This window comes from Aspergillus saccharolyticus (assembly GCF_003184585.1).
Source record: "Aspergillus saccharolyticus JOP 1030-1 unplaced genomic scaffold BP01scaffold_38, whole genome shotgun sequence".
In the NCBI taxonomy this organism is placed as follows: Eukaryota; Fungi; Ascomycota; class Eurotiomycetes; order Eurotiales; family Aspergillaceae; genus Aspergillus; species Aspergillus saccharolyticus.
In genome coordinates, this window is record NW_020290648.1 from 154,892 (window position 1) to 175,439 (window position 20,548).

At 52.1% G+C, this 20,548-nt stretch overlaps 8 protein-coding genes across 8 annotated transcripts; 5 read left to right on the forward strand and 3 right to left on the reverse strand.

Annotated features, from left to right (window-relative positions):
* Positions 1-367: 367 nt before the first annotated feature.
* On the forward strand, positions 368-2,133 carry BP01DRAFT_262926 (bifunctional ATP-dependent DNA helicase/ssDNA endodeoxyribonuclease DNA2; the record flags this gene model as incomplete). The annotated part of the gene is made up of 2 exons (XM_025571319.1): positions 368-1,957; positions 2,035-2,133. Coding segments are annotated over 2 exons (1,689 nt in total), but the record flags the coding sequence as incomplete, so codon positions are not given.
* A 3,717-nt stretch (positions 2,134-5,850) lies between these two features.
* On the reverse strand, positions 5,851-7,799 carry BP01DRAFT_359738 (ribonuclease P protein subunit p40). The gene is made up of 7 exons (XM_025575757.1): positions 7,421-7,799; positions 7,213-7,357; positions 7,094-7,156; positions 6,941-7,042; positions 6,730-6,876; positions 6,267-6,657; positions 5,851-6,197 (listed from the first exon to the last, which is right to left on the reverse strand). Exons 1-7 carry the CDS (start codon positions 7,562-7,564, stop codon positions 5,954-5,956), a joined length of 1,236 nt encoding a protein of 411 aa, XP_025428101.1. The 5' UTR covers positions 7,565-7,799; the 3' UTR covers positions 5,851-5,953.
* Positions 7,800-8,167: 368 nt separating this feature from the next.
* On the forward strand, positions 8,168-9,669 carry BP01DRAFT_418223 (WD repeat-containing protein; the record flags this gene model as incomplete). The annotated part of the gene is made up of 3 exons (XM_025579312.1): positions 8,168-8,475; positions 8,552-8,864; positions 8,962-9,669. Exons 1-3 carry the CDS (start codon positions 8,357-8,359, stop codon positions 9,667-9,669), a joined length of 1,140 nt encoding a protein of 379 aa, XP_025428102.1. The 5' UTR covers positions 8,168-8,356.
* BP01DRAFT_141934 (uncharacterized protein) lies at positions 9,669-10,058 on the forward strand. Its single transcript, XM_025570558.1, has one exon. The coding sequence runs from the start codon at positions 9,723-9,725 to the stop codon at positions 9,954-9,956; it is 234 nt and encodes a 77-aa protein (XP_025428103.1). The 5' UTR covers positions 9,669-9,722; the 3' UTR covers positions 9,957-10,058.
* An 821-nt stretch (positions 10,059-10,879) lies between these two features.
* BP01DRAFT_304020 (putative C6 transcription factor Prf) lies at positions 10,880-13,023 on the reverse strand (the record flags this gene model as incomplete). Its single annotated transcript, XM_025572144.1, has 5 exons — positions 10,880-11,170; positions 11,222-11,713; positions 11,772-12,291; positions 12,346-12,631; positions 12,726-13,023. 5 exons carry the CDS (start codon positions 13,021-13,023, stop codon positions 10,880-10,882), a joined length of 1,887 nt encoding a protein of 628 aa, XP_025428104.1.
* A 555-nt stretch (positions 13,024-13,578) lies between these two features.
* On the reverse strand, positions 13,579-15,496 carry BP01DRAFT_347546 (mitochondrial 54S ribosomal protein uL2m). Its single transcript, XM_025573689.1, has 2 exons — positions 14,081-15,496; positions 13,579-14,014 (listed from the first exon to the last, which is right to left on the reverse strand). Exons 1-2 carry the CDS (start codon positions 15,200-15,202, stop codon positions 13,913-13,915), a joined length of 1,224 nt encoding a protein of 407 aa, XP_025428105.1. The 5' UTR covers positions 15,203-15,496; the 3' UTR covers positions 13,579-13,912.
* A 1,103-nt stretch (positions 15,497-16,599) lies between these two features.
* BP01DRAFT_141973 (B-type cyclin nimE) lies at positions 16,600-18,779 on the forward strand. The gene is made up of 4 exons (XM_025570559.1): positions 16,600-16,722; positions 16,826-18,264; positions 18,316-18,454; positions 18,507-18,779. Exons 2-4 carry the CDS (start codon positions 17,053-17,055, stop codon positions 18,602-18,604), a joined length of 1,449 nt encoding a protein of 482 aa, XP_025428106.1. The 5' UTR covers positions 16,600-16,722; positions 16,826-17,052; the 3' UTR covers positions 18,605-18,779.
* Positions 18,780-19,600: 821 nt separating this feature from the next.
* On the forward strand, positions 19,601-20,184 carry BP01DRAFT_385788 (uncharacterized protein; the record flags this gene model as incomplete). Its single annotated transcript, XM_025577630.1, has 2 exons — positions 19,601-19,891; positions 20,065-20,184. The coding sequence occupies 2 exons, from the start codon at positions 19,601-19,603 to the stop codon at positions 20,182-20,184; spliced, it is 411 nt and encodes a 136-aa protein (XP_025428107.1).
* Between the last annotated feature and the right edge of the window lie 364 nt (positions 20,185-20,548).

The following is a 20,548-nucleotide window of genomic DNA, read 5'->3' on the forward strand; positions in this document are numbered from 1 at the left end:
GTCCGCCTTTCTGCCTGACATTCCAGGCAGTTAGCATGGGAAAAAGTCATACCTGAGGCAGGAGCACTCGACGCGCGACGCGTGTAGGACTAGCTAAGTAGATGGGCTTATCGCATCGCGCTGCATTGGAAGCTGCCCTTACCTTCAACCACCAAGTCATATTGCGTTCACATCGAATGCGACGTACTTCAATTCTGCCAATTCTGCCCAACAGATTACCATCGCTTGTCTAACGAATGTAGGCGTTATTACGGCTTCCGTTTCAGCGCTACCATCGCCATCAACTGCCCCTCCTCCGTTGCTGAAGATATCTTCCGTGATCGTTGATATAGCCTCGCTCCTACTATCAGCAACAGCAATCAACACCATGAACCGAGCTCCAGGAGCATACAAGATCTCTTCTCAATCTCGCTCTAAGCTTGACGCTTTTCGTTACAGCAAAGATACACAAAATCCAGAGAAGACCCCTCAAAAGCCCGCAACGAAAGGTCATGCCAACAAGGAGAATCAAACGTCATGGCTGAATGGTGTGGTGGAACAAAGGCAACCAGGATCGGATGGCAATTTACATACAATCAAAACAACCGAATCGAAGCCTGTCAGAGACTGTCCTCATACACCAGGAAATCGGATACCCCTCGCAGATCTGATTAGCAATGCTGAGGATGCCTTCAATAGCGCCCCGGGACAAGAGTTTACGCCCGAAGACTATGTCACTTGGCAACATGTTCCTCCGAGCTCAAACGCCGATTCAATGTCACAAACACCTGCAATGCACGGCAAGAAACGTCGGCACAGCTCGTCGCCAACTAGTTCCCCTCTGGCAGCAACCTCGAAAAGCAAGCGAAAAGGATCTTTGGACCCAAGAAACGATTCGCCTCTGAGTAGAACCCCTCAGCACGACCTTGCCACTGAACTATGGAATAACTATGTGGGCAAGTCCCTTGGCAATGGCACCAGCGAACTCCCTCAACCACGCTTTGCGCAATTGCTTTCATCTTCCCCACAAACCCCCGTATCAGCTCGAACAGGTCGAGGCTCGTCTGGGCTAAGACGTTCAAATAGCTGCAACGCTGAATGGCCTACTTCTAAGACGAAACGGAGAAGGGTGGATCACGAAAGGTTTGGTACGGGTCGCAGTATTTTCTCCAGGACAAGGAGTAATGTCGTCGATTCGGGCAACAAACGAGTTTCCAATCTCACTACACTCGTTGAGCAGATAGAGAAGACCTTGCAGAAGGTACCTGAAAGATCAATTGCGCCCGACTCGTCCCCAGTCCCAAAGAGGGGCAAGCCATCAAAGAGTAATCTGGCGTCTCCAGCAGAGGGCAGGAGCCCTTGCGGCTCTCCGAAGACAACCAAGAATGTGCTTTTTTCCCTTGAGACCGAGACTGTTCCGCAAAGAACAGAGCTTGGTGGCGACTTGTCTTCAGACTATGGAGACGACGACTTTGATGAGGATTTCCTTGAACTTGCGGAAGCCTCAATGGATCCCTTTGTGGAAGATAAGCCGCCGCGCAATCTTGCAGAGAACCCGGCCCCTGCAAGTCCGACGGCGGCGCTGCGAAATGGAGGAGCCCCCCTCCTCCATGAAGTAACGACTTGCGCTGCCACTGACACAACGAACCCAGATGTGGATGTGACCATGACAGATAACAAAGAATTTGACCTTGACGGTGACGAATTCGACGATGATTTTGATGACCTTTCCGACAATATAGAAGATCTTTTTGCCGAGTGTGATAAGATACCAAGCATGAAGTTAGCGAGGCCCATACCCAAAGGTCCAAGCGTGCCAGAACAGCCGCTGTCCGGCACTGGACCTCGGCGCTATTTTGCAGCGACAGCTGGATCAAACAACGAGACGGAAAAAGATTCCGAATTTTTCTCTGGTGGTGAATTCGACGATGGTAGCCTAGATATAAATGCTATCGAACAATCTATGAGGCAATCAGGAGTGGATGGATCGAACCATGTTTGTCTCTCCTAGTGAATCCATGCACGTTATAGATATGCTAAGTATCTGTTTCATAGAATATTAGAAGTCGACAAACTATCAAACGTTATTTGATCATTGATATCGCGGAGTCGGCGTATAAAACCCCAAAAGGACGCGTCCAACCAGAGCAGGTCAGCCTATTGCACGCCCTCAAAGCCCCCGCTACCGCCCCAGTCTTTTGACACTGTAATCAGGTTTTACTTGTACAAGATGAACGTGCCAAGGAGAGCAAGAAAGTGGTCATCCTTCGAGAGTCATGGTTCGATAGTCCATGTACCAAGGAATCGTATATTCACCTGATTGGAGAGTTTGATGCCACAGGTCAATGCATAGTTGATGATGCTGCTAATATGGTGATACTTCATCCGGATCATCTGGTATCAGCGACTATTGTGGCCGATTCAGTCACTTGTCAGCGCCGCGCTGTCCTTCAGGAACGTATCAAAAACACCACCGATGTAGGAAGAGCACAGGTTTTTGGCAACATATTCCACGAGCTGTTTCAAGAGGCTCTGAAGGTCAACCGTTGGGACACAGCCTCGCTGAGGCTGTTGGTGCAGGACGTGATCGTGAAGCGCATCGAGGATCTGTATCTGATCCGCATGACTGTAGCAGAGGCCATCGAGTATGTTATGAGCAGAGTGCCAGGCGTACAGGACTGGGCCGAACGCTTCCTCCAGCCGAAGCCAAGTGTGAGTCTATTTTCCTCAGCTGGAGTACAGGTCTAACTCACGAGAATAGGCGGACTCGATAGTCGAGGATCGGCACAACACCAAGCTCAGCTTGAGCATAAACAAGCTGCTTGAAGTTGAGGAGCATATTTGGTCCCCAATGTACGGACTCAAAGGCAATATCGACGCAACAGTTCAAATTGCCTGCTCAGAGCAAGGGCAAGACAAGACGCTTCTTGTACCTCTTGAGCTGAAAACGGGTAACAGAGACACTAACCAAGCCCATCGGGCTCAAACCGCTCTGTATACACTGCTTCTCTCTGATCGTTACGGTAGGCTTTTCCCGAGCTTTTGGCACAGCTGGATATGAGATTTATTGCTAACACTCTCCTAAAATTTAGATATTGAGTGCACATTCGGGCTACTATACTACCTTGAAACGTCGAAGATTTTCCGTATCCGTGGCGTTCGACATGAACTTCTCCAGATGATTCAGCAACGCAATCGTGTGGTCGGGTACATGCGTCAAAAGACACATTTACCTCCAATGGTGAAGAAAGCTGCGTTCTGCAAGAAGTGCTACTCGAAGACCGCTTGCTTTATCTACCACAAGCTTGCCGAAAATGGAGATGGAGAAACAAGTGGTCTTGGTGAAGACTTTGTCAAAGCTACTCAGCACTTAAACCCGCAACACCAGGAATTCTTTCGGAAATGGGATGAGTTATTGACTAAAGAGGAACAAAGCATGATTAGGTTCAAACGCGAGCTCTGGACTCTGCTGAGTAGTGAGCGTGAAGCTCTTGGCCGCTGCTTTGGCAACGTCGTGATCGATCCTGAATCTGTCTATGAGGACAAAGAAGGACCGAAGATAAATCGGTTTCGATATACTTTCCACAAGAAACACGCCGCTCCGGGTTTCTCTTTCACAGAGTCCCAGCTCAGCATTGGAGAGCCAATTGTGGTGTCTGACGAGAAAGGCCATTTTGCACTTGCAAATGGCTACGTCGTCCAGGTCAGCGCGAGACGCATCACCGTCACGGTCGACCGAAAGCTACACGGTAGAACGCGGATGAGAGGTTTCGATGCCAACCACAATCAGTCATTCAAGGGAATCATGGAGATACTTGATGACGACGTCTCTTCCCCACCGATTGATTCAGAAGAAGAGACTGTTTACCGCCTAGACAAGGACGAGTTCAGTAATGGCATGGCGATTGTCCGAACAAACCTTGTTTCCATGATGGAGAAGGACCTTTTCCAAGCTCAGCAACTGCGACGACTGATCATCGAGGGTGAAGCCCCTACATTCAAACCTGTGGCATCTGACTATACGCTTTCCAATGTAGACAAGGCGAAATTAAACGTCGACCAGAGACAAGCAATTGACAAGGTCATGAGTGCTCGAGACTACGCTTTGGTACTTGGAATGCCCGGCACGGGAAAGACCACGACCATTGCCCACATCATTCGTGCATTGGTTGCGCAAGGGAAGAGTGTGCTTCTCACCTCTTACACCCATACAGCTGTGGATAATATTCTACTAAAGATTCGAAACGACAACTTCCGCATTCTGCGGGTCGGCGCTCCTACGAAGGTGCACCCAGAAGTTCAACAGTTCGCCGACCTTGCGGCGATTCCGAAGAAAACTATTGAAGAGCTCAAGGCCTCATACGAAGAATCACAAGTGGTGGCAACGACTTGTCTTGGAGTCAGCCACAGCATCTTCAGTCAGAGAGTCTTTGATTACTGCATTGTGGACGAAGCATCCCAGATTACGCTTCCTGTATGTCTAGGTCCGATTCGAATGGCCAAAACGTTTATCCTTGTTGGTGATCACTATCAACTGCCGCCGTTGGTGCAAAACAAGGAGGCCCAAGAAGGTGGTCTTGATGTCAGCCTTTTTAAATTACTTTCCGATGCCCATCCAGAGTCTGTCGTCAACCTCGAGCATCAATACCGTATGTGCGAGGACATTATGCTTCTTTCTAACAACCTCATTTACTCCGGTCACCTCAAGTGCGGAACCCCAGAGGTCGCAGTACGCTCTCTGGAAATCCCCAATATTGACGGGATCAAGCAGCAGCATCAACCTAGTCAGTTTCCGCAGTCTCCGAATCAGAAGCAGGTTTGCTTAGGTACAAATCAAGGCCGGTGCTGGCTGCGGGACCTCGTCGACCCGTCTGCCAAAACGCGCCTCGTCAACACTGATACCCTCGCCGCGCCGGCTCTAGATGAAACCAACGGCTCACGTATCGTGAACCCGACCGAGGTCATAATATGTACCCAGCTCGTCAAGGCGCTCATCTCGTGTGGTATCTCAGCACGGAGCATCGGCGTTATCACGTTCTATCGCAGTCAACTGTCGCTTCTCAAACTCAACCTCAGCCACTACCTTCCAGAGCTCGAGATGCACACCGCCGACAAATTTCAGGGCCGTGACAAAGAGATCGTGATTCTAAGCTGCGTCCGCAGCAACGCAGACAACCATGTTGGTGACCTACTGCGGGATTGGCGCCGCGTCAACGTCGCCTTCACCCGAGCCCGCACCAAGCTGCTTGTGGTCGGCAGTAAAAGCACCCTGCGCGACGGCAACGAGCTCCTCGGGAAATACGTGAAGCTGGTTCAAGATCGTGGATGGATTTACGACCTGCCAAAGAATGCTCTTGACGATCATGTCTTTGAGTCTGACAGGATCACGGGCTCGACGCAAGCGTCGCCGTTGCATGGAAGAATCATTCCTAGCCCAATGAAGAAAAGCTCCCCCGTTTCTTCCGGCAAGAAGGTAGGCGGCCGTAAACCGCTGAGTCCGGTACAGACGCGACTCACTCCGCAGGGCTTGAGGAAAGCAGCGAAGAAGGGGGCGAAGCTGATGAGCGGGAACAAGGTCCTTGGAAATCGACCGGTGCTGCAGGATTTGGTCAATGACCTTGTCGGATGATATGTTTTGCTGGTGTTCTGGTTATATGTAGTATGCATTGGTTGAGTGATTTTGAGCGCTGGGGTTTGTTTGCTATGGATTATGGATTGGGGTTTGGTTTTCTATGGACAGCAACCACTGGAGCATTTCGTTCGATAGTTTTTTTGGTTACATTCATGTTTCAAGTCACGATATCATGTCTCGGTCAACACTGAACTTCGCTAGATGATAATACTATTTATTCTATACTATCAACAAATCTCCATCTTCTTCACCGAATGCCCAATCCTTCTAGAACGGGGTATAAGCCAACACTATTTTGCCTTTTCAAGAGGGGAATCTGAAGCAAGTCGTCACGCAAACCTCTTACACCACAACCGACGCCCCCACAAACTCCCAACTAACAAAGTGCCTGCCCGACCGCCTCGCCGCAACAATTGCCTCCTTGCCCACCGTCTCCTGTCCCGGGTCCCCTAACGGTACCGTCAACGCTGGCAGCACCAGAAGCGAATACCCGTCGCGAGCTTCAACGGCCTCCCTCGCCAGCGCATTCGCAGAGAGAGCAAACCAAGCCGACGACGCAGCGGAGCCACCAGCAGCCGTCTCGCGTCTACACATATTCAGGTTAGCTCACCCATCCGCTACACAAGAAGTTTTTGGGGGATCGGAGCAACCGCACAGTAAATGAACAACCAAGCCCACAATCCACTTGGCCGGGATCAAGCCGCGCCACCGCAGCGAGACGAGATCCGTGGCCTGCGCCTCGTCGGCATCGGGGACGCTGTATCGACTCAAGTAAGGATCTATGTCGTCCGTGGCGGTGACGCGCGGCGAGGAGAGGGACACCATGGCTAGCCAGTCGGAGATCTCGGTGCATTGGTCGCGCAGTTCTTCTTGATCAGTAATAGTCTTAGTAGTAGTAGTAGTAGCAGCAGCAGCGCCGGATGGGTTGAGGCCGGTCGGGGTGATTTTGAGGGTGTCGAGAGGCGGGACGAGGACCTGCGGGTGTTCGGTGAGGGTTGGTTCGCAGGGAAGAATTTGCGGGTTGTTGCCTTTGAGGGTTTGATCGGCTTGAAGATGTTAGTTCGTGGCTGGCTACTTGCATTTGTTCCTCTTTGCAAAGCGGAGGGTAGGGTGTTTACCATCGGCAATGCCATTCGTATCAGATGATAGATCGAAGAAGAGCCATGCTACGGATTGATTGAGGACGTTCTGGAAGGCCCATTCGATCCGTTTGAAGCCCTTCTTGCCGTGGAGCATGGAGGGTAAGCGGAGGTTGAGCTCAATAACTGTTTGAGCTGTTAGAATGTACTTCTCTGTGAAAGGAGTTAGAGGAGCCTGAGCACAACGCACCGTATCGTTCTTTGGCGTGCTTTCTACCGCCGCTGCGGATGGGCTTGCCGGTCAGACCGGTGCGCTCGTAAATTTCTCTGCTGAGCTCGAGTTTCAAGATGCCTGGGGTTCTGGTTAGTTGGGAATTCTCGGAGAGTACGCGTGGGTGCTTACCGTCGCGGAGAGTGAAGACACTATCTGAGCCTGACCGACCCTCTGAGATCATGAGGATGTTTCCTGGAAGGTGTCAGCGCGGCATGGCCATTGAATAATGGGGACGGGAGACAATTCACCTGTCTTGATGTAGGTGTTGAAGAACTCCGTCTCCAATAGAGACGACAGGGACATGAACACCCTCGCATAACGGAGTTTCTGTAGTCTGCTCTCGAGCGATGACTGAATGGTGCTGTAGGCCTCTTTGGGCAGAGTGACTTCGACCTTGGATGTCGTCAGCAATGAGAATGTTCTACTAGAATAGCACAGATACAAGGTAGCGCCCACCGTGTGAATGAACGGATGAGCCAGGATGGCTGAGAAGGGAGCCTTCTTGGTGGGTGGTTGCTTAGGATCGACAAATGGCGGCAGTTGGCCTAGACTTGTGAAGCACTTTTCGCGCCGCGAAGCATCATCTTCGAATTCATGCATGTTGTGAGCTATGTACACAGCGGTCTGGGACTGGCTCTCTTTGGTGCTTCGAATGTTCAATAATTAGTAGTTTTGTTGCGCTTGTCTTGGAAAAAGTTCGGATGTGGTACAGCCGGATTTTTATCGATCTCTTCAGCTTTACGGGGCTATAAGACCACGCACATGAAGGTTGTATGACGCTGGCGAGCCACAAGCCTGCAGTCAAACAATTGTAGAATGCTCTATTGCAGCTTCTGCGTACGACTACTTGAGAATAGATGTGTATTTTGTGAAGAGCAGGAATTCTAGAACCGGCGGGTCACCTGACCTGGTTCCGCCGTTGACCTGGCGTGTCTCGGACAGATGCGACTTGTATGTATAGTAGCATTGGCCAGGAAGACTCTCTTTTTAGACTCAACTTACTGGTAAATTGAGTCCGTACGAAATGGGTGTATTAATAAACAACAACATCAACAGCAGCCCCCCAGGACATCTACTTGAAATACGTCCATTGCCATACAAGCACCAGCAAGATCTGGCCAATCAGCGAGAGGCGGCCATTGAATGTACGGAGCTCCGCGTCGCCGCACTTTCGAGCTCAGCTCACTTTCAAGCTGTCCATCTTCTGTCGCAAGCTGCCCACCCAGTCTTTCAGATCCAAACCTCCCATTGCTTTCCTCCACTGCGTGTATAACTCTCCTCACTCATACCAACGACAGCCCCTCGGGGCTTCCCATCGGATTGGCTGCCCGCCTCAATCGCAAATCTCCCAGTGCCCGCACCGCAGCAGCACCACCACCACCAATCTGCGCAATGGCTCCCCCTCCTCCACGGCGGAATCTCCTCCCCAAAGACCGCTTTGCCTTCAACTTCGGAAGTCTCAAGACCCAAAGCTACCATGATCCCGTCGCGCGAGGCCCGGGATCACACACGTGCGTGCCGCCTTTCTGCTCTGGAAGCTAGCTAGCAAGCAGACCCAAAACCGGAGGAGGAAACTGACACGAGCAGTATCCGGACCATCGCCTGGAATCCGACCGGCCAATTGATCGCTACCGGGTCAGCGGACCGCACGCTCCGGATCTGGAACCCGGAGCGCTCGCAAGTGAAATACTCGACGGAGCTGCGCGGCCACACGGCGGGCATCGAGAAGGTGGTGTTCAACCCGACACGGGATTCGGAGCTGGCCAGCTGCTCAACAGACGGCACGGTACGGTTCTGGGATGTGCGGTCCAAGACGTGCGTGAGTCGATTGGACGTGGGCACGGAGGCGTTCACGCTGTCGTGGTCGGCGGATGGGAGTACCCTCATCGTGGGAAGGAAGGTTAGTCTGCCCCATCCCCAAAAGCCAGTCTACCAGACACCTACAACCACACCCACACACATACACACATACTAAAATAACGACCTCCTGATCAAAGGACGACACCCTCATCCCCATCTCCATCGAATCCCTCTCCACGCCCACGACACTCCCAACCGACCCCTCCCAAACAAACCCCCCTTCCTCCTCCTCCCAGCAATACATCTACCGCGCCCTCGACCCCCACCAACAACCCATTCAAACCAACGCCACGACCTTCTCGCACCACATCGCCAACCCCTCCGCGCCGGACCTGCACCTCTTCGCCACGACCGGTGAAGGCACCGTCAAGATCCTCTCGTACCCGAGCTTCTCCGTCCTGCACACCCTGCACGCGCACACCTCGGCCTGTCTGTCCATCGCCCTGGCGCCGACGGGCCGCTACCTCGCTGTCGGCGGTAGCGACGCGCTGATTTCGCTCTGGGACACGACGGACTGGATCTGCCGCCGCACCGTGTCGAGCAGCAACGGCGGCGCGGTCCGCGGCGTGAGCTGGTCCTTCGACGGGCGGTTCCTGGTGGGGGCTTGCGACGAGGTCGGGTGCGGCGGGAACGGGCTTGAGGTGTTCCATGCAGAGACGGGCGAGAGTGTGTACACTGTGCCAGTGGGTGGGAATGCGAACTCGGGGATTCCGGCTGTTGCGTGGCATCCTTCGCGGTATTGGTTGGCGTATTCGACGACTGCGGATGGGGTTGGTGGTGGTGGTGGCGGGGGTGGGGGGCATGGTGGGTTGAGGATTGTTGGGGCTGCGGGGGGGAATCTATAGGATACTATAAGGGTGGGGTGTGGTTGGTTCTTGTGGCAGGTAAAAGGTGTTATATGCATCTCCTCCGTTACGGTTTCTGTGTGATGGCTCTCTATCTCGTGGTTTGGCGTTTTTTTTCTTCTGCCCCTGAGGTAGGTGTTTCGAGGTGTAAATTTATCTATAGCTGGTTTTCTGGTTGCCTATTTGTTCTGGGTGAGTTCTTGATTCTCCTTTGCTTCGCATTTCCACTATCTCTGACTACTAGCTCAGTGGCGACTGTCACCTGTCTTAGCATTTACACTGCATGATTCGTTATGAAACTGTAGAGGCATTGGTTATGTGATTTGATGTTCTCATATCGGGTATGCTAGTACGTTACTAAGTCCAATGCTAACTCAGTATCCCCTGCTTCCTCCCACATCAATGTACAGTTCGTGAGTCTCGTGATTTCCCGCCCAGCGGCTCGAAATGATTATCATTCTTCCACATGTATATGTGCATGGATCTTATTCTCATGGCAGTATATTCGGATCAGCATACGCGTCCCAATTCGTCGTGGTCAGAAGCTGCGCCCACTGAGCCTCACTGAGACCGTCCAGGCCCCCGGACATGCTGTTGTCCAGAGGAACTCCATCCAGACCAGAAAATGCAAGGGCACTCGTATCCCACCGCGGAACTCCAGCGAAGACATCAGGATACCCCCCGCCAGGATCCAGCGGCATTGCTGGATTGGCGAACATGAGGTTTGCGGCCGAGTTGTTACAGGCCGCCGCAGCCGAGTCGAGGGAGCTGGCTGGTGTTGGGATGAAGTTGTTGGCGAATCCGGGCGGCTGCTGGGGACTCAACCGTGTGTACGAGGTGGCCGAGGACGAGTGAACATCGGGGGAGAGCGAGTCGGTGCGTAAATCCACACTGCTGCTACCGCCGCTGTAGTCCACTGCCACTGGAAGGCTAGTGTCGCGGTCCGGAGTGGACATTTCGTCCACGACGGTGGGCTGAGTGCGGTGTCTCTTGCGTCGATGTGCGTCGCTCATCGAGCGGTTGGACTGACGTACTTCAAGCCGGATTTGCTGCGCGACTGACGGTGATCGGGAACTGGAGCCACAGCTTCCTTGAGTTGTATCGACGGGTTCTGCGTCAGCATGGACTCGGGAATGGCCAAAGTTCAGCAAAGATGAGTCGCTTGAGTAGCGTCTCTCCGTAAAAGCCTAGAAAGGAATCAATCAGCATCTCAGCGAGGCTCCCGAGAAAGTAATGCCCTTACCGCATCTCTCTGCAGACCCGCCCTCATGAAGCATGCCTTCTTCGACTGATTGAAGTCGCCCAATACCGTGCCTGCGGTATCGAGATCAAGCTGGAAGATAAATGACTCCGCAAGGGGGTTTTTAGTCTTCAGCACGTGAAGCGCAGAAAAGACAAATTGTAAAGATGAGCGGGCTGCCGAGTCGTCTGGTCGGAATTTCAGATACTGTACAAAGACACGCGCAGCGACATAGACGCAGAATGGAGTGAGCACGCTCATCTTAAAATTGTCAGTGTAAGGTGGGCCGGGGTGACGTCTGACCAAGCTCACCTTGCTCGGATCTACATGGCTACTCAATCTCAATATGTTCGAGATTTGCTCCGCAGCCAGGATACATCTTCTCTTGCTTTCTGTGGCAATGGGGCCTGGCATCTTGTTCTTTTCGGCCTTGAAGATAGCCGCCTGGTGTAGACATATGGTAGCCGTGTGGATGGCCATATTGCAGAAGATAACGTTGGGGTCGGTGGTGGCAGCGGACAATCGCAGATGAGACGGCATGGTAAGGGAGAAGTGGAGTAATATATTATCATGAGACCTATGTCGCTGCCAGTAAACTCCATTAAGGTCGTGATCGTCACTTTGCGAATTGGGCCGATGAAGGTGAGCAAGATTCTTGCCAAAGATGCTGGCCATAAAGGCAACACCCCCAAAAGCAGAGAGGGTGGGCATGCCCTCTCCCGTGTGTGCAGCTTCGAGGGAAACTGAATCCTGAGGTTGATTCTGAACGAAAGAATCTTCGGAGGCAGGTAGATTGGTCAACACCTGTTGGAAAATGTCAGCCAGGCCTTTTCTTTCGTGCAGAGCATCTGACGCAACTCACATCCCTGTCATCGAATACGACAGGCCACCCGGTTCCAATGCTGGCGAAACGGTCGGCGCAATATGCCATCCAGAACACCCGCCGTCGTTCTTCCTTCTCACTCCAATCTTTTGCAGCGGACAAAGTCTGCTTCACGTCAATGCCTTCTCCATCAATTCGATTCAACCCCATCATTATAGCCAGCCTTGCGGCTTTCCCAGAACTCAACCACGCCCGAGGGAAAAACATCATCTTGAACTCGTAAGTACAGATGAGCACCCAGGCCTGACAGTGACCCAGAGACACTGCATGTTCACCCAATCCTTTTAATTCATCCGCTTCGGCGTATTTGCGGGCTCGCTCATAGAAGACAGAATGGAACCCAGAGTATTTGTCGCTGATGGAGGCCGCATGACTCCACATGATATATTGTAGGCATAGCGGGGGTCGGGTGCTGGGGCCAAGACTCATAGCCGCCAGTATTCTGGGGCGATGGAGTATCGGGATGCCGGGATGGATTTGCTTGAAGTATATATCGTTCCTGCCAAGGGTGAGAGGATGAACAGCAGCAGGAGATACTACGTTGCAGACATACAGCTCATCAATGATCTCTTGACTTGGAAGAGGCTCCTCCAGCCCAAGACTTATCATTTCCATGCTATAACCCGAGGGGGAGTGGGAAGGGCCAGCTTGCTGGAACGCGTGAGTGGCGAACGGGTCGGGAATCCGATCATGATGCTCTTGGAATTCGCTCGATTTAGTGATTAGAGAAAGGATCTCGGATGTATCAGTCAATGCGTTCGGCAGTGCACCGCTGAAGCCGCCCTCTTGGTCTGGTGGGGAATTCGCCTTCTGATTCTTCAGGAGGTTCTCAACTTGTGCTGCACGGAAAGTGGAAGGTTAGCATGTGAGGGGCAGCTCCGAGTCTATACACCAGCCAGGCGGCACAGGGTCTGTCCCCAGAAGTCAACGTACCCAATCGCGCTTCCAATTGTTTCACATAACCTCGTTTAGGCCCGCTTTTCTTGCGAACTTCGTCGAAAACGCATTCATGGCCGAGACGGGAGCAGGTGCCACAGCTCGGTCTCTTCCCGTCGCATCTCAGCTTTCGCCTCCGACAGAGCACGCAGGCGATGCGCTTCGGACGAGGCACATAGTGGCTGTCTGCATCGCTCTGTCCGGTGTCATGCGTAAGGGGATTCTGCTGCAAGTCGTGCGACGCCGAAGGGTGGTGAGATTCGGAGAGATGTGGAGGGCGGTTCAAATCTGTCATGGCCGGCGGCTGGAGGGTGTGCAAGAACAAGCAAGGAAAGGAATGACGCAGCAAAGAGAACAAACACAGCGGGACCGGTGGAGTTGACTGGCTCTCGTTTCGCAAAATCAATTAGGGAATGTAGTAAAGTTGGTTTGGCATCGACAAGAAATCAGTCAGTTTCCAGAGGTCAAACGTCGCTCGCTGTCAAGCGTGAAACTATCGCTAAGTCAGCAGGAGGCTTCTAGGCGCATCCTCAATTCGAAGTCGTTCCTGTTTAGTAACTTGGCCCGCCACCGAAGCCTGAATGCTGAGGATGCAATTTACACAGTAAATGGGGAACAAGAGTTGCAGCCAGGTGGAATATCGAAAACTTATCGATATTTGTGGCAAAAGAGATAGGTGGAGTGCCATTCAACTTAATTGATTGTTCTTCGCGCACGACTCGCGGAACAATAACGGCGTCCTTTAAGATGAAGCAAAGACCATGCCGCTCTCTTCCGTCTGCTTTCAACCCCCGCTCTTCTCACCGGCAAACAACATGCTGATTCTACGTTAATCAAGTACAATCAGAAAGCTGGATATAACATTTTAATCGTGGATTTCCAACCATGAAATAGTATACAGAAACAACGCCAGAGCAGATGAAGATGGTGGACATGAACCCCGGACGAGAAGCAGTGCAACAAGACTAGATATCTAGAGACCCTCGAGAGAAACCCAGGCCGGAGACGAAATAAAGTACATACAACCGAATGCAAATGAGATGCGGTTATGAGTGAGCAAGTCAGAGCAGTATGACTGTAGTCACTCCAGCACCTTTCCTATCGAGATGGAACGTGCTGATTGCCGCGGGAAAAGAGAGCGAAAGACGGAAGAAAGAAAGAGAAAATTGTACCTGAGGAGACGTCTAGCTGTATCCACGGCGACGTTTGCCCTGGTTGCGAACTCTGGGCACGACAACAGCCTTGTTGACCTTCCACTTAGGACGAGTCTTGTAACCCGATTTCGCCTGTGCACAAATGATTAGCCAGATGAACGATTTGCACTCTATTGAGATTGCTCGAGCGATACATACCGGCATACCCCAAGGACTCTTCGGATCCACATTACCCTTGGACTTACCACGTCCACCACCGTGAGGGTGCTCAGCAGCGTTCATGGCAAGACCACGGACAGTAGGCCGAATGTTCAACCAACGAGACCGACCAGCCTTACCGAGCTGCCTGTACTGGTAGTTGGGGTTGCTGGCAACACCGATAGTGGCACAACAATCCTTGTGGATAAGTCGAACTTCACCGCTTTGAAGGCGGATCGTGATATGTGAAGCAATACGTTCGCGCTTCTGCTGCTCACGCTGAGTCATGCGCTTAGGGGCCTCGTTTGATCCCTGCTCTAGCCTCAAGTTCTCTTCGTACCGAGCCTGTTCGTCACTACCCTTGGCAATGACGGTAGCATAGGTACCAGCGCTACGGCACAGCTGGCCACCCTTGCCGGGGCGTAGACCAACATTGAAGATCAATGTACCGATTGGAATCATGTGCAATGGCAGACAATTTCCTCTCCAGGCGGTTCTGGCGGCCAACACACCAGGATCCACGACACCTCCCATGCTCTTCCACAGTGCCTCCGGGATTCCGGACATGTAGCTCTCGACTACATCACCAGCTCTCATGCCATCGGCGGCAACGATATAACTAAGCTTCTTAGTCTCATTACTGCGGAGGAGAGCAATGTGAGCGGACCGGCCGGGGTCATGTTCGATGCGCTCGACCGTATGGGGACCTGGTGCGGCTCGCGCGAAATCGACCACACGGATGCGGCGCTTATGACCACCACCACGATGTCTAACCGTAACTCTTCCGGAATTGTTACGGCCACCCTTAGCTTGACCCCGTTTGGGAAAAGTCAACTTATGCACGGGACGCCCTTTCCAGAGGTGATCATTGATCGGTCTCCGCAAATGTCTGACACCGGGTGTGCGGGGTGTGTAGGTGCGCATTTGAATACCGGTAGGTTCACGGGCGGGCGGAGGAGCAAAGGTAGCATTGGGGTCGAACGACGAGACCGCAGACTCGCCAGCGGAGGGGTTTTCGGTTTCGGTCTCGCGGATGGTGGAGTATGCCCGGGATGACATCGCGGAGGACAGGCATCTGAAAGGCAGGCGCAAGCCCGTCAAGGCCATGCGGGTTTGCAACATGATGGCAAATAACCCCGATGAAGAGTTGAAAGAGAGACTGAATAGTCAATGGGTCGTGATCGGAGTTCAGGCGAGTGCCGCAATGCTATCTTGAATATAGCGGAAAGTCAAGTTAAAGATTAGTAGCTGGGCATGCTCTCAGATAATTGAATCAGGAGAATTTTGAGGTCTAGGATAGTTGAAGATGCAGACCAGGTCAACTGAGACCACCGAGACAACACCCCACTCAATTGCAAGTGTTGCGAGAACCCGGGGATGATAGCAGCACTTTTTCGTCCATCCGGAGCAAAAATGTCGATGGTTTGAACGGTGTGGCTTGTGTGGATGTCACCTGATGTGGATGGCTCACCGCCACACGTCAGAAGAGCCGACGTGACTAATCGTGGCTCATTCAGTCCACGTCACGGGATCGCGGTAAGGACGGGATGAGAACCTGGAAAGTCGCGACACGCAACGAATTGAGTTGGTTGCCGCAGTAATGGGCAGTGTTTGGCTCACGTTATGAGCGCGACGGGCGTCTGGGAGGCCAGCAGATTAAGGTGTCTGCATCATTCAATCAACAAACTCAGGCATCAACCATGGATGGATGACGCTCTCCACCTTTCATCACCACCACCACATCAAGTTATCCTGACCGTATCAGTAAGGTTAGTTACCATTCCTTACCGCAACCTCGCACAGGCCTTTTGCAGGCCATTTACGTCGGTCATACATCCATTTGACAACTTACATCGATACAATCATACATAGTATCCTACATATAACTACTATAACTAGTTAACTATTGCCAATCTTTAAAACCCCCCCCCTTTCTAGTTCGCTGAACCTCTCTTTCCTTCCCTTCCTCTCCCCCCCCCCCCCAAAAACCTGGTCCTTCATCTTCTCTTCTCCACTCCTACCTTGAACCACTTTTCTCGTTTCCCCCTCCTCTTCCATCGTACATAAACATAAACATAAATACTAAAACCTCCATCCATCCACATTGCAGACTCCAAAGCATTTCATCTCCAACTTTGCATCCAGTATTACATAGGTTGTACAGCTAATACATCATCTGCATTGCACGCGATCCAACTGGGTTGTGAAGAGTGGGGCTTTCTTTTCCCATCTTGGCCGCCCTTTTCCACGCTAAGAGTAGGGCCAAACATAGCCTTTGCCCTGTCACTCCTCCATCGACCACCTTTTCCCTACATCCTCTCGACTATCGACATCAACACTCGAAGGGGGCTCGACATCACCCACCCAAGTCGCCAATTTCTCGCCAAATTTCTCGTGTCATTGTCGACAAGCTACCCTCGGACTCGGTTTTTCTCGCGCTTCACCACCCGTGCGGCTCGAAATCGGCGCGAGACTTAACGTGACCGGGCTCGTCTCAGATCTTGTCAATAACGTCAACAGGGTCTTATATGCGACTATTCAGAGCTTGCATCTGCCGAATTCCTCTCAAATACCTGGCTTGGTAGCTTGCAGAGCCTTGCATCGAGCCTAATTTATTGCGGTTGGGCAAATAATAACGCGTGGTACGTACGGATCCGTTTCCCAGTCTCCAGGTATTTGAGCTCCACGGGGATAATCTCCCTCTGGAATGCTGACTAGACATTAACACTAACGGAGAGCTTGCAGTTGCTATACACACCTTCTCATTCTGTTCCATTCTGTTTAATCCTCCTTTTTACCCTGCTCCCTTCTCATCATAATGCCTCCGGTAAGGATCCTCTGACCAAGTGACGCGTCTGTTGTGTCTGCTGTCTACCAATCGGGCGGGACTGCACCCCGGCGTTGTGCCTCGCGTGCACAAAACTTTCTTGCTAATCTCCTCGCAGGCTAGAAGCCTCCGCACGAGAGGTGCCATGAATGAGAACGATGAGAACGGGCCGTCGACGCGCCTGACACGGGCCAAGGCTGCTGCCCTGTCGTCGGGTGACGCCCATACTGCCGCTGCCACCAAAAAGCCGACCCTACAGACGAAGAAGGCCGCCACAGCCACGACTACCGGGGCCACGAGACGACGTGCCGCTCTTGGTGATGTGAGCAATGTTGGCAAATCAGAGAATGGGGAAACCAAAGAGGCAAAGAAACCGACCGCGGCCAAAGCCCCATTGGCGCCCAAGAACAACCTGCCGTCCGGAGGCGTCCAGAAACCGACCAAGACCAATCCCGCCCGCACCAACCCTGGAGTCAAGAGCGATACCGCGAAGAAGCAGCCCGCAGAACCGAAGCGCCCTGGTAGTGGGTCTGGTGTTGGAGGAAGAGAGCCGAGAAGGAGCACGGTTCGCAACTTGCAGAAGAAAGAAGCGGTGCCAGAGGAACCACCCTTGAAGAAGGCCAATGTCGAGAAGAAGGAGAAGAAGCCTGCAACGGAACAGGTTGTCGATGAGAATGATCAGGCACCGATCGATCCCAAGGTGTTGGAAAAGCCCGAGGATGATTATGTGCTAGATTTGGACGCTGAGGACCTCGATGACCCTTTAATGGCTGCCGAGTATGTGGTTGAGATTTTCGATTATCTCGCAGAGCTGGAGGAAGAGACCTTGCCCAACCCAGATTATATCGACCATCAGCCCGACTTGGAATGGAAGATGCGTGGTATCCTGGTCGACTGGCTCATCGAAGTTCACACGCGTTTCCGCCTTCTCCCCGAAACCCTTTTCCTCGCCGTCAACATCATCGACCGTTTTCTGTCAGAGGAAGTCGTCGCCCTGGACCGTCTTCAGCTGGTCGGTGTCGCTGCTATGTTCATTGCTTCCAAGTATGAGGAAGTCTTGTCACCCCATGTTGCCAACTTCAGCCACATCGCCGACGAGACCTTTTCCGATAAGGAAATCTTGGATGCCGAACGTCACATCCTCGCCACGCTGGCGTACAATATGAGCTATCCCAACCCGATGAATTTCCTGCGCCGCATCTCGAAAGCAGACAACTACGACATTCAAACCCGCACTCTTGGAAAGTACCTTATGGAAATTAGCCTTTTGGATCACCGATTTATGGAGTACCGTCAGAGTCACATTGCCGCCGCCGCAATGTACCTGGCTCGTCTGATCCTGGCGCGAGGCCCTTGGGTAAGTCACGTTACACTTGTTTGATCACTCTTTAAGCTAAGAATCTTTTAGGACGCCACCCTGGCTCACTACGCCGGATACAGCGAGGAGGAGATCGACCCCGTCTTCCGCCTGATGATCGATTACCTTCACCGGCCCGTATCCCACGATGCGTTCTTCAAGAAATACGCTAGCAAGAAGTTTTTGAAGGGTGAGCATGCTGCGCCGGATCGATCATGTCCAACTGCTTACACATCTCTTAGCATCTATCCTCACCCGGCAATGGGCCAAGAAATACCACCACCTCTACATTAACAGCTCTCTCTCAGAGCCCTATCACGTCATTAAAGACAAGGAGTAGAGACCGCGTCTGGTGACGATACCCCGGCGTCCGGCAAAATGACCCAGAATAGGAGTTGGTTGATCCATATGATGGTATTTTATTTCTGATGGTACAGGGGTACTCTTGCATATGTTTACGACGGCATTTTCCTGTTTTCACTTGCGGATGTTTGCATTATCGCTTCACCGGTGTCTGGCGCTTTTTCCTCTGCCTAGTATTTGACTTATTACTTCGGCTGTTTTCTTGGTCGTGTCTGGGTTGTACTTGCTCTGATACCTAACTTAACTATTCTCCTCTGACCGTGGGTACAATGGGCATCGGACAGGCCAAGGTCGGAGAGTACTTCGAGAGTTATTCCACTTTCTATTTCATTTTGGTCTACTTTTGCTTACGGCGACTGTTAAATCTCGTCCTGCATGTCTGTCGGTTGTATGAACAAGACTTGGACAGATGAAGATGACGGTGTTGATCATGAAGTGCACATGTCTGATATGACTAGAGGTGAGGTTCCTGGGGAACAATAGTGGTAGTTGAAGTACGGGATTGTATTTGTGTTTTAGTGGATTGTCTGGCTTCGATAGCGAAATGCCATGCAGTTTGTGGCCAACATTTATGGTGTCGGTGAATGTTGCTGCGGTCATGTTCGGTCGTTGCAAGCCAGTCAAGTCGTAGAACCGAGGCTCCGAGGCGGAACTGACCCTTTCGGGTAGAGTACAATGGCCATTGTTCCTCCTTCCATTCTTCCGCACCCATGCAACCACCTCCTTCATAGTAGGAGAATTCTGTGAATGATCTGGAACCTACTCTTCTTGCCGATACTAAAGACCATTGAGTGGCTGATAAGCTTTGCTTAGTAGATACACTAGCAGCAGCAGCCCGAAGAACTGTATAATATATCTTACCTCACTTTGATCGTCCACCACACACCCACCTTACTGCCAGTACTGCACGAAGCCACTAAGTTAGCACTCTAGCGACGCAGCCCACTTAACGAAGGCAGGCTCAAGACCAACTATGCTTCCAGCTCCACCCACACATTCAGCTGGCAGGGAGTGCCCCTTCTGCACCATCGCCCACACATACCCGCCTCTCCCACTCACCACGTTCCTCCGCCAACAACCAGATCCCAAGAATGATGGCGTGAATGCCCCAGCGACAGCGACAGGGACAGCCCATCTTCTCCTCTCCACCCCCTCCCTCCTCGCGTTCCTGGATATCATGCCCCTAACTCGAGGACACATCCTCCTCGCCACGCGGGAGCACTATGAGAAGTTGAGTGATGTGCCTGTTACCGTTGGGAAGCAGGTTAGTTCTTTTCTCTGTCCTTTCCAGCAGTGGAGGGTTGAGTAACCGTAGCCGTTCGATTCTGTCTGCTATACTACTTTTATGCCCCTCCGTCGTGGTGATGATGATGACGATGATAATGATATGGTATTTTCATATCAGAATACCAACTAACGAATCGCAAACTGTAAAAGATCGGTCAATGGCTTCCCCTCCTTTCACGGGTGGTGATGCGCACGCTCTTCGGAGTATCTGATTCTCTGGATGCTACTACTGCGGAGTGGAATTGGAATGTGGTGCAGAATAATGGTTAGTTTCACTGTCTCTCTCGCTTGCTTCTGCTTGGGTCTGTCTTTCTCGTGGTTTTGTTTACTTGAGGTATGAGCTCAGGGGACTCAATTCCTCCTCTCCCGTGTTGTTCTCTGTTTCCTGGGAAGAAAGGGGGAGGAGGGGGGTTACGATGCTTTCAATGGAACAATCAGGCTAAGTGTGGGTGGTGGTGGTGGTGGTGTTGTTGATCTACAGGCGTACGAGCAGCGCAACAAGTCCCCCACGTACATTTCCATCTCATTCCGCGGCCGAATCTCGATAGTCCCAGGGTCGGGTCAGAAAGAACTGGTATTACTCCTGCTCGCTCGAGTTTTGTCATGTTTGGCAGAGGCCAGAGGGAGGAGTTGG